General features: G+C 41.8%; 2 protein-coding genes across 2 annotated transcripts in view; both read left to right on the top strand.

Moving 5' to 3' along the window:
• Positions 1-12,939, top strand: part of LOC112565838 — a 341,939-nt gene that overhangs the window by 131,937 nt on the left and 197,063 nt on the right. The window lies entirely within an intron of this gene.
• The window catches only part of LOC112565839, a 54,833-nt gene that overhangs the window by 23,246 nt on the left and 18,648 nt on the right, over positions 1-12,939 (top strand). Inside the window, 5 exon segments of the mRNA XM_025241669.1 lie at positions 1-5,934; positions 9,742-9,781; positions 10,382-11,194; positions 11,620-11,736; positions 12,536-12,846. Coding sequence (XP_025097454.1) covers positions 1-5,934; positions 9,742-9,781; positions 10,382-11,194; positions 11,620-11,736; positions 12,536-12,846 — 7,215 coding nt within the window.

Here is a 12,939-nt window from a genome sequence, read left to right as displayed (position 1 = left end):
AGATGATGATGATGATGAAGAAGGTGCCAGAGCAAGCCGAAGCAGAAAAAACAGGACAAAAATATCACAGAGTGTTGTGAAAACATACAATTGCATGTCTGATGTCGCACCGAAAGAGCTCTCATACAACTTACAGATAGTCAATCATGGACAGAGAAAAGTGACGTTAGAAATGTTCTCCACTGATGAGAGTGAGGGCGATGAAACAGATGACTCTTCTGATGAATACATTCCATCTAGTAGCTCTAGATTGAGGGGAACAAAAAGGAAGAAACGGAGGAAAGCAGAGAAACGGGCTAAGCGCATGTCTGTCAATTACAGCCGCAATGCTTTCTCTCACTTTTTAGAAGAGAAGGAACAAAGAGAACATCGCAGAGGACGGTCCAGGAAACGTCACCAGCAGAGGAGTGACCACAAGGATGACAAGCTTATTGAAGGAATTCATTATATCATAGTTGGGAAGTTCAAAGGTCACAGAGTCATGTTGGTAAAAGTACATAAAGTTAAGGTTGGGCTGAATGAAAGAGTTGTGGTCAGCAAGTGGCTGGCATCCAGGGAGGGAAGTAAAATGAAAGATGTTTGCTACCGATCACCAGACTCTCCCACTTACTTCAGCAAAGATACCTCTAATGAATCTACTCATGCAGACAAACATTTTTTCCATACCGGTACTCAGGATGACCCAGAGTGTTTGTCAGATGCCTCTACTATCATTGGGGACTTTGGACAAACTGTGGGTACTTCGGATGAGACAGCAGAGCAGAAGATTCCCATGGAAATCCCATACACAAGAGAAGGGGAGAGCAAAGATGGTGTATACAGCCATGGGAAGAATAATTGTTTACATAGGGAGAACAGGGAGGCAACTGGGTGTACTGTACACTCTGCTAATAGGGAAAAAGGGGGTTTGAGGGATCAGAGTTTAAAACATACCCTTGGGAGTTGTAAAGACATGCAGGAAAACCTGCTAAATGGTTCAGGCAGTGTGGTGAGCATGCTTAGTCCCCAGGCCCCTGGAACATTTTCAGATGGTTGTCTTGGTAACAGAGGTGCTGCTGGAATGATTAAAGAGATCATTGACTGTGATGGAAAAATTTCTTTCAGACATGAAGTGGATGAGGGAAACGGTGAAGTGGAGAAGCAACAAGATGGTGTCAGTGTTTCAAGGCAGTGTGAGGGGGTGTTATCAGTTTATGGAGCTTTAGAAAAAATGGTCACAACAGAGGACACAGAAACATCAGCTGCTGGCAGAGAAAAGTGGGAGCTCAGTGCTCTGACTAAATCTGCAAGCACGCAAAACTCAGTGCAAGACCCAGCAGTGTTGCAGAAAATAAAGAAGCCATTTTCTGACCACAGGAACCCTTCAGGTTCAGCAGCATGCCACTCATGCTCTGAGAGCAGTCTGACCCTGAAACAAAATTTAAGTAGGGAAGCTTTGAACAGTGGAAGGCCAAAAAGCAAATTGATGAGCACAAAAGGAAAGAAACCAAAGATGAATAAATCAGCAGAAAAATCCAAAAAGAAATTTGTTTCAGAAGACCTTTTGTCTATCAGAGAAAGCTCAAAGGATATTCTGCTCAGTGAGGCAAAGCTGGGGCGCAAGTTACTAAAAGCAGCCAGAGAGAATTGCTCTTTTCAAGTGCAGGAATCTAAATGTACATCCTTATTAAAGCAGTGCGCAGCAAACAACTTTATATTCAAGCAGGGAACAGCACCTGAGAGTTTGGAGCCATGTCAGCATGAGCTGGAAAGCAGAAGAAAAGCACCAGTGGATTGGGGCCCAGGAGTCACCATGCCAGGTAAGCTTCCTACAGACTCGCCCTTTGTTGTATCCCAGCCCTCTTCTGCCGAACACTCGCAGGATGCAGACTGTAGCTCGCTGCCACATTCCAGCCCTGATTCAGATTCATCACTACCAGCCTTCCCTTGCATTTCTTTCACAAACAGTCTGCACCCTACTCTCAAAGATAAGCATTGCAACGACTTTTCCAAATCTGGCTCGAGAAAGTGTGAAAAGGAGAAAAAAGACAGTGAGAGACAATCTCCCTCAGTTGTATTTCATCCCCAGAAACAGTCTTGCAGAGCCAGATTGAAAGAAGCAAACACAAGCCAGCAAGACAAAATAGCCGACAGCAGTGACTCCAGTGATTCCAATGCTTGTTTCAGCAGCGGCAGCCCAGCCAGAAGAGCCCAGTCCTTCGACACCGACCCAGCCAGTTTCTCCATGAGGACAAAACTGGAGCTGAAGGAGATAAACAAGAAGCAGAAACAGCTGACACCAAACCAGCGCCTGGGAGTGGCCTTCCTCTCCAAGAAGTCACGCCGTAAGAAGAAGTCCAGGACTAGAGCCAAGAACAAGAAGGCAGCCACCTGTGGGACCGGCAAGCTGATGAATAGCCTGTCTTTGCTCCACATGGCTACCCTGGCCAATCTTAGTAACGAGCAGCCTGCCATTGACCACAAGGAAAATAGTCTGCCTCACTACTGCGACAGAGCCAGCGACCACACTGATGACTACCAGGATTCCCTTCACAAAATGTCTTACATTTCCCCCTTGAGCTCCGACAAAGGAGATTCATCGCCACCAACACCTGCATCACCCAGTGATTTGCAGCATAAACGGGGAAAATGTAGATCTCGCAGAATTTTAAAGCCTGCCAAAGCAGCTTTGGTGGATTTAAGATCTGACGAGAACTTGGGCACTGAGCCAATTAGCATTTCCCAGCTAATGGCCAGAACTGCGAGGGAAGCTAAAATCAAACAGTGTAGAGTTCAGCTTCAAAACTGTTGGCCGCCTCTTGTCTCTGAGCACCCAGTCAAAAGAAAGCCTTCTCTAAGAGACACCGAGAAGTTTGCAAGAGATGACCTTCCATCTGAAACAAGTCCTGCCTACAAACCTAAAATTCCCAGTCCTCATCTGTCTTCTCAACTGGTTGTAAGTTGTTTGTCTCATTCTAATACTAATGGGATGTCTGTCGACTGTTCTGCATCCTGTAAACCTTTGCAAACAATTCAGACATCACATGTTGTTGAATCTCCTAATGAAACTGGGATTGAAAGTCAGTTTTCTCTGCACTCAAGTCATCATTCTTCCTCAGGACCTGTAGTTCCTGAAGTTGCTAAAGATATCCTTCCAGCAGACCATGATGTGTCATCTCTGCCTAGAGCAGCATGTGATTTTGGTCAGGGTGCTGAACATTTAAGAACGTTCGTAGATGTAGAATTAAGCGGCAAAAGATATTGTGATAGTTTCACTGATGGGCATAAAAAAGATGAAGACAAGCAGCCTTGTGAGGGTGATGCAGTGCCTAGTCACAGCAGAGACGTGTGCCGAAACAGAAGTGATATTGTGGTCAGTGAAGCCTTGGGACTTGATTATACAGCTAGCAGGCATTGCCCCAAAACCAGTCCATTAACTAACTGTACACCATTCACATCGGACCATCACCGAAATGATGAGAGTGTGGGAAAGAACGGTTGGCACACAACTTCAGGCTGGAGCATTTCACATCAGCCAGCATCCTTGAACACAACTACTCAGGGCAAACACTGGCAAGAACATAGCACTCACAACTTAGTGTCCACTCATAAACTCCTCCCAGCTCATTCTCCCCATAAAGCATATGCTCCAGTTTCGCCCCAGAAATTCTTTTCAGGCCTTTCTCCAGGCAGACCTTACCAAGACCGGCTGTATTCCAAGACAGAGGGAAAGCCTTCTGCTTGTGGTTTTCCATATGATGGAAGGGAGGAGTGGGCACATGTCAGTGGGCCACGGCTGAGGAGGAGCTCATTGGAAGGGGAAATCATAGAGGCCACATTTGCAGAACTTTCAACTAGTTTGCAAAGGTCGCCATGTTCCAGACTACCTTATCAGTATGAGAGAAGCCCTAGGACAGAGGAGAAGCTGTCTCCAGGTATGACTTCACCAAAGTGTATACCTACCACCCTGCTGTGTCGGTCACCATATATTAGTGTGAACAAACAGAACTCTGAGGAAGCAGTCAGTTCTTGTGTTGATGTTGCAAAAGCAGTAGACCTTTCTCGTTCTCCTGTGAGCCCAAAAGATGGAGCTGCAAGTGAAAGACGGTTTCAAACTGAAACTTCCAACAAAGTGGGGTTAGATGACATGAATGAAAATTCTGCTAAGGCTGATGCCTATGCAAAGAATGCTGATGTGTTTTCTAGATCTTTATTTATGGGGCAGTACTCTGTGTGCAAGACTCTTACCAGTACCATTGCTCATCCCACATGGACTTCTGTGAAGACTGACAAGTTTGAAAACATCACAGATGACGAAGACGAAGATGTCATTCCACCTTCCCAAGGCTCCTCAAGTAACTTGGCTAGGTTTCCTTCATTCAAGCAGTTAAATGCTGTTGTACCAGTTTGGGTCCTGCCATCATCCTTGCTGCACACAGGAAATCCAGGAAGCTTATCAGCTAACCCCATCCAAGCATTGGACAGATCAAGTGACAAGCACCAGAGTCCAGCAAGCTGTGCTTTCAACTTGCAGTCGCTCCCAGCCTTAGCTGATCAAGCTTCTGCTGGAAAATCATCATATGCTGCAATAGATCCTAATCCAAGTGACCCTGAAAAGGAAGAGCTTAGTAGGCAAGTCAACCACCACTGCCAAGAAGACGATACAGATGGCTGCAGAGCTGGTGCAAGCAGTCAGGTCTTAGAAAAGAGTTATGTCTCTGGTATAGGTACACCATGGCGAGAAAGTCAGATGCTGAATAATACCAGCACATCCATTACCTCTAACTTTGAGCCCATTACTGACAGTGAGTCAGAGGATGAAGGTGGTGGCAGCAGCAAAACAAAATGGCAAGAGTGTGACAGAAATATTCTTTTGAACTCAAGATACAGGAGTCTGGGCTACAGCTCCTCCTCCTCCTTCAATTATCATTTGAATCCTCCCATATACACAGCCTACACATCTTTGAAAAGCAGTTTACCCTATTCCCACCAGCTGAGCCAGCGATTTTATTCTCAAATTCCTTGCCATGGGAAGATGTTCACTAGCTTTGATGGGCTCAGCAAGAGCCAGCCCCTTGAGTTTGCCAGTCCAACACTCGGAGGCACAGACAGCAGCAAGCTTGTTGATCACAAAAACCCCCAGTGTCTTGCAGGCAAATCAGGTGACAAGACTCTTGATTTTTCCATCATGAATGCTTTACCAGAAACTGCGCAGACAAACACAAAAAAAGAAACTGCTTATTTAGAAAAACTGTCATCACTTTGGCACAGTTCCCCAAGCTCACATTTCCGCAATGATTCTGATTTAGATAACCTGGCGGAGGTAGCAGCTGCAAATAGCTTGCACCTAGGTCAGATGCCTACTCGCGTATCAGTGAAAGACAAAGTGTGGCAGCAACTGTCAGGCAGATCTTCATTGCTCTGTATAGATCCAGAGGCCTCCAGTGGTGGGTGTGGCAATGATGTGGATGGTCAAAAGGACAAGGATGCATTCAGCACTGACAGCAGTCCAAGCAAAAAGTATCAACCCATTGACGGCAACCAGCCTGGCAGCGGCAGCGGCAGCAAGCAAGACTGGGACGATGAGAGAAGTGTTGGTGACCCCAAACACCCGCAGTGCATACTGAACAGAGGGCCTGAAGATGTAGGGCAAGATGAGAAAACAACTTCATCTCAACAGTCTCCTGCCAAACCTTATTCCTCTGCTGCACCCCCGCTCTCTAGGGGAGAAACCCAGAATCTGATGGAAGGAAGTTCTGGTCCTGTTTACGTGGAACATGAACCAGATCATGCGATGAACCTCGAGCCTACTCAACCTGAATATGTGTTACGACCTCAACTGAATCCTCCTTTACGTGAGGCCTTAGAAGCAAGCTGCGTGTCTTTTGGACTGTCCATCGAGCCAGTGGTAAAAGCTTTCTGTAGTAATCCTGCAGACTTGCCAGAGAAACCCAGGTGAGAAACTACTTTTCATGCAGTTTATGTAGTGTTTTGTGGACTGTTCCGTCAAGGTTTTTGCATGACAGTTGTGCTTTTTTGTGTCGGCAGTCTGTAGCTTTAGTAGCATGGCTTTTTCAGCTTTGAAGAGAGGTGGAGGGGAGTGAATCTACTCCAGTGTCGGTGCTTCTTGGATGACAAGGGGAACAACTCTGCATAGACAATGTTAGGAGCAGAGACCAAAAACAGTGCTTCTTCTTCTTCTTCGTGACTGAGCTTGATCTTACATTGTGTACTTCATTCACTCTGCTATGTTTGGTCTCTGTTTTATTTGGCACATTCAAAAATATGGTTCTTGAATATTCCGGCATTTGAGGGGGAACTATTCACACAGATGTCCAGTTGTTGGGTAGTTGGCTCTTTTACATCCATTTGTAATATTTGTGGAAGTTCCACTCATCATGCACAATTGGCCCAAAGTTACATTGTGCTCAAACAGATGAACCTGTAAACTATAAACCAAGGCAACTATATAGTTTACACACCACTTAAACTTTCAAGACAGTTTGCCATGGTTATCGCAAACATTATCGGTATGACAAACAGTTTACAGATTTTTCGTATTAAATAGAGAAGGTGTAATGAGAAGCAGCTCCATAAGTGCCAGTAGGAAAACCATTTTGGTAACAGGATTTATGTACCTCAGGTGTGCCACAGGTAGTGTTGGATAAGAAAGTTTAATTTCCTCACCTGTTTCATTCAGGATGGCAAACCAGTGAGGACTACTTGCTCAGTTTATCATTCTGTGCAGTTGTTTTCTTAGTCAATAATAGTCATACATATCTATGTAATATATAGAATAAGGGATAAAAATTTTGCCCATTGTTGTGCATTTCCTGATAAAACAGATGACTCAAGTATCAAACATTGAGTGACACACTCTGTGTCTAACGTTTTTGAAAATGTTACTTCAAGTACTTTATTTCCAATGTGATCACAAATTATATTCAGCATCTTTAAGCCACATTCAGGTTGGAGAATCCAAATTTGTCATAGTTTAATTTTATTTTTAATCTGTTACAGTTTATGGGTCTTTTTAAAAGTAGATATCGATAGATCCAAGACTCTGGCTTCAAAATGGGTTAAACAGCATTTCTTAAACTATTAAATTTGTGTACCGTGCAAGAAATATTTCTGTTGTTTTCTTGTAGTAGATCTGAGTGAAAGTGGGTAAGTGACTGGAAGGGAGAGATACCAGTTCAGTCATGAAGTATGAATTAAAAAAAACAAATTTAACACTGCACAAAAAGAAAGGGCTAACCTGATGGTGAGAGTAATGGTATCTGACTTGGAGATATGTACATGAGCCAAAGTGATGTCCATATGTCCATTTAATTTAACATATTTCCTTCCTTCGACTTGGTTGTGGAATAGGTATAGCTGGAGAAGGTAAGGAAGTGAGGAAGAGATGGCCACTGCTCTCACAAAGCTGGCCTTGGGAAAAAAGGGAGGCAGACTAATCCCTGAAGATACCAAGCTCCGCTATTTAGATGTTCCTTCTTGCACAGCTTGATGTATTTTGCAGCTCTGCTTTTCATCCAAAAATGTGTTTACAATGTAAGATTGGAATCACATGCATAAAAGCAAGAATTTAAAAGGAGTTAATTAAATGATGTTTTGTGGTTTTCTGAGATCATTGAAATATGAGCGCCTAAGTCATGTTAAGAAAGTTATCAATTTTTATCTAAGTTAATCTAAGAAAATTGACGAATATTTTTTTACCTAAAAGTTCGACATTCTTGGAGATGATTTTTTTAAATTGAAAAGGCCTACATAAACTTATCACCATAAGATGCCACTTTTAAAAAATGCATTCAATGCGTGTTGAATGTTTGTTGCTTTCTTAATATCTTGTCAGTAACAGAGACCATATCATGATGAAAGAACAGTAGTAATTTAAACATAGTAACAGTACCCAGGTTTAGATTATGCAAAGGTATAACCCAGAATAATGTACCAAAATCATAAAACATTAAAGTAAGAAAAAAATAGTTGATTGAAAATATTCAAGTGAAATAAGGCATAAACACCCTTTTGGCAAACCTTTCAATCATAGTCAAGTTAGGATCGACAAACCTACAAAGCTTACAACTATACAATAATAGACCAGGCTGAAGACAAGCCCCGAATGCCTTAATTTTATTTTGCACTCAATGCATTTATAAGAACTTATGAAGACCAACACATCTCCATCTTTCTAATGCAAGTATTTACATGTCATAAAGTTTTAACTGAGGGATAAAAACTTCAAAATGAAAAAAATTATACTCAAATCCACTTTTGTACTATTCAGAAATTTTCTTGGAATGCAGTGGACATTATCTCATCCAGTCATTTACAGATTTTCCTTTTTGCCATTAGCACTACCAATGCAGATTACTTACCTAGTTTTCCACAAAGAAACACTCGTTCTATTATATATATATACTCGCACAAAGAACACACACATTCTGTATAATATAAATTTACTCTAGGAAATTTTTTATCTCATACAATATAAATGCCATTTTGAGCAAAAAAAGAGAATTTAAATGTAAAAGAGACTCCTTTTTGTAGGGGTTTTTTTTCTCTTCGAAAACTGGAGCAGGAGGCAGTCAATTCAACCATTTGCAAGCCAAATTTAACAAGACACAAGTTGATTCGACACAGTCAATTTGACCGAGTCAATTCGACCTTTGCAGCAAGTCACTCAGCCTTAGCTACAAAATCAATTCAGTCACAGCCAAGGAAAGTCGGCTGCCGATATCAATATCACCAACTTGAAAAACATGAAGCAACCTATTTTAATTGCAGAGAACTGTAATTTGTGCCATCTTGTGTATATATATGCATGCACACACTAGTGATGTCAACAGGCTGATGCTATGTTATGTTAAATCTTACTTTTTTGTGGGGGAAAGGGGTTGAGGTATGTCTGTATACATCTGCATATACACAGTTTAAGAAATGGGATCGAGGGGGTGGGAGGAATTTGATTCAAACAATGATAATAAATTAGGTAACATCATTAGAAAATAGCAAGTCTCTGAAGTCGCATACAAATATCATCTTTTTTATGTCTGACATTCATGGTCAAAACCCAATGGAGACTATCAAAATTCCTTTATCACATGGATGACAGATGTAGTCTCACAGATTCAAAATTATGATTGAAGCAACAGTTGGTAGTAGTTGACTTGTACAATTGTCAAAATTGCAAAGGTCAAATTGATCTTTTTCAGACCTGTTTTTATTATTTGGTCACCTGACCATTTTAAAAAGTTGACGGCAGTCTACATCTTTCATGCAGTTGTATGTGTTTTGTGCATTTAAATCATTTCAAATGAAACACACATGTCCTTGTATGGTCTGATGGCAATATCTTGCCTTCATTGACCAATTTCTAGCAGGTCTTCTTATGTGAGACAGCAAGTCACTTACAAAGATACAACTTACACTTAGTGACTCATGTTCCATTTGTTTTGAATAGAGAATCTTTTGCAACAGTGCAAACTTATTTTTCCACTAAAGCCTACCTTCAGAAGACAATGCAATAGTCTTGAAAAAAAAGTTACTAATTGTATTGTCTTATAGTTGCTTCTGATGGGAAGTGTTTAGAGTGCTATTACCATTGCAGCTGTATAACATTTGTTGGTTTTGTGGAGTGTGTTTTGTTTCGTGATATGTGCCATTCCATTGATATATTGATAGATGAATGTGAATATATTTTTATGGTGTCAAGCATTGATGTGTGAGAGAGGGTTGCATGTTTTTTTTGTTGTGCAGGGAGCTGGGGGGCCGAGTGTTGCGCCTGGTGTCGTGCAGGGTGAGCATAAATAGCTGAGCCAATTTTTTTTTTCAGTCATTAGCCGGCTAAAGAAATGGATGATGTGCCTTACACATATCCTGAACTGGGGAGCCACTTTTGTCACTGCTGCAAAGAAAGCAGAAAGGGGCACATGATGATAATTTTTGTTTTTAACAACTGAGTGGTGCATCCTCCATTTATTAGTAGGCAGATGACACTCAATTAAGTTGCCCTGCTGCAAGTGGATAGGCATGATTTTTTTTTTTTAATCATATAAAAGGGCTGCTAGCCTCGGGCTTATGTGATGATAATGACAAAATTTTATCAGGTTTTATAATACCTGTTGTGTACATTTGCGGGTGTGTACGTGTGTGTGCATGCATGCATGTGCAGTTTCTTTGCGTTATTGACAATCCCAGTTTACTTTGTGAGACATTACCTGTGTTCAGTGTAAATACAAACACTTGCATGTGTGCATGCCTACAGTGTGTGCTTGCAGATACTTATGCTGGTGAAGCAGCTTCTTGTACTTGTGTATGCATACCCTCACCCCCTCCAAAATTGCTTGTCTTTCATGTACCACTTAAAACCTTATTTATTCTCCACATGTTTGGACAGGTAGCAGATCTGGAAGAGATGAAGCCTCCGGCAGGCATTCAAGGACTGCAGGCCTGGCAGTCCATAAAATTGTCCAGTAGTTCACTGTTGGCTTCACAGAGCCAAGCAAGAGTGGACAGGGGCTCTTTTAGAGAGAGGCTTGCTCAAAAACGTCAGCTGCATTCAGCCTTAATTGGAGACTGTCCTTGCATCATGACCCCAGTCACCCCTCCCCCCAGTGTCAGAAGTGTGATGACATGGATCCAGAACAAATTAACTATTTTAGAGGCCAAGAAAGGTATGTCTGGAGGACAAACAGAGCCCTCCACTGAAGTTCTGAGTCTGTCAGAAGTGGGTAATAGGTTAAAAATCAGCCAGAAGCAAGAAAATTATACAAAGAAGACAAGGGAGGAAGATGAAAGGGAGGACAGTGCAGACACACCCATGGGGAGGGAAGGACTTTTCACCATTCTCAAAGATAAGGGAACTGAGCCAGGTTCCTCAAAGACATTTGAGTTGGCACACATTTCTGGTCACAAAGCTTCTAGTCAGGATATACATGTGTTTCTAGGCTCACCTGAGTACAGTCACCTAGATCCTACAAACCTTCACAGCACCCTGGTGGAAAAGTCCTTAGAAAAAACATCTCAAGATGAGTTGACTCCCATCACTAGCAAGCCAACTGGAGAACAAACTGAAAGTATAGAACAAGAGCCAGAGCACACAAGTTGTGGCCAAACCAAATTTGTAACGCCAAAACGTTTACCGTTAAGGCGTTTGTCCACCAACACAGAAAGAGTACTTCGTCAAAATATCCTTGCCTCTCAAGCAAAGGTTAGTCGATCTAGCACTCTTTTCATCTACTTGGATCTGTTTCCTTAAACTACAAATGGAGACTGAAGATCAGTGTAACAATATGCCATATTCTGTTTTTAGTTTTGTAATTTATAGCTTTTGGTTTTTGAATTTAGCTTGTGATTTGCCCCCACCACCACCATCATACCTTTGCATAGAAAGCAGGCTGGGGATGAGTGCTAGGTCCTGCCAGCCGGATGCTGATGTCCCCTTCCCTTAACAATTAACTGCTACTATTCTGTAGACATTTTAGCTGATTGTTCAGCATTAGTATTCAGCTAGAGTGACCTTACACCCAGCTCCAATCTGCTTTGCTCGAAATAGTAAGGATGTTTGCAGACAGCAGGACATATTTAGGTCCATTATTTTGATATGTGGACATTTATTTAGATTCTTTCTGGCAGCTGGGATTTGTGGCAGAAGGAGGATACACATCCCAAATTGATGGTCCAACTCCAAAGAATACTCATGGATTCATGGTCACACAGCGCAGACTTCAGGATGCTAAAGCATTGCACAGTGTGAGGCCTTGTTTAACTAAGGCAGAAAATTAGAAGTGTGGTGTGTTAGCACATGAAAATGTTTGTTGGTTGAAGTTGTATGGCATAGTAACCAACCCACCTGTGACATAAGCAGATTTATATAGCACAATGTGCTTGACAAGTAACGAATTAATAGAGATTTAAAAAAATTGTGTTCAAAGACAGACCAAATTTGTTAACATACAATTATACAGAGATGAAGCAACAGACAGAAATATGAGGTAGAAAAAAAGGAATGTTGCACACAAGCATGCCACAGCAAGACTGCATCAATAGATAACAAGTTTGGGCAGTCCTGGCAAGATGGAGTCCACAGTTGTGTGTTTATTCAAAATTAAAATGTAAAAGATGTGAATCTTAGCTGATACAGAGTAATAATAATGCACATTTCAACATACCCGGTACCTGACTCCATAAAGAGGGTATGGGCACCACTCACTAATCTATCCCTCAAAAGGCTTAAAAAAATGCAATCACATGTCCAGCGTCCAGAAGGTGCAGTCAAGCGCCTCATGCTCAACATCCAAAAATGCACTTAAATACCTAATACTGCTGCTTAGGGTAAGTGCTTAAAAGACATACCAAGATGTTTGCCCACATTTTCATTTTCCCCATAGCGCATAAGGTTACTTATCAAGTTGTGTTTTTCTGATAGCAAGTTTTGCAAAACTACCTAAAGACAGGAGGGACTGTGGAAGTGTTAACATTTGCATGTATGTGTCTAAAGAAAAAGATGATTTTATAAAAGTGTCATCAGTTTTGTGCATTATTTTTGCAGCACCAATATTTAACTGTTCTTAGCCTGGAGCTTCATGCAGAAACTAGGGGAGACCTCATGCCTGACCCAGAAGTTGATGCTATACACGCCATTTTTTATGCCATCTTTGATGATATCCCACTAGAGAAAGGATCTCAAACAACGACAGGAGTTATGATGGTAGATGCAGCCTCTTATGATGCCTCCAAAGGCAGATGTGGCCCAGGGAGTCAGACCTTTCTAAGCAAATGTGGCTTAATGGATGACCTTGACATTACCTACGTTGCCACAGAGACAGATCTACTAATGGAAGTCATAAAAATGGTTGACAGGTGAGTTACTTCATATTTTCCACGTCTCTTTCCCCATCCCTTATACTCCACTTTCATCCTGATTGCTTAGCTACGTTTTTGAAGTTCTTGCCA

Source organism: Pomacea canaliculata, linkage group LG6 (assembly GCF_003073045.1).
Source record: "Pomacea canaliculata isolate SZHN2017 linkage group LG6, ASM307304v1, whole genome shotgun sequence".
Classification (NCBI taxonomy): domain Eukaryota; kingdom Metazoa; phylum Mollusca; class Gastropoda; order Architaenioglossa; family Ampullariidae; genus Pomacea; species Pomacea canaliculata.
This window is presented reverse-complemented; position numbering and strand designations above follow the sequence as displayed.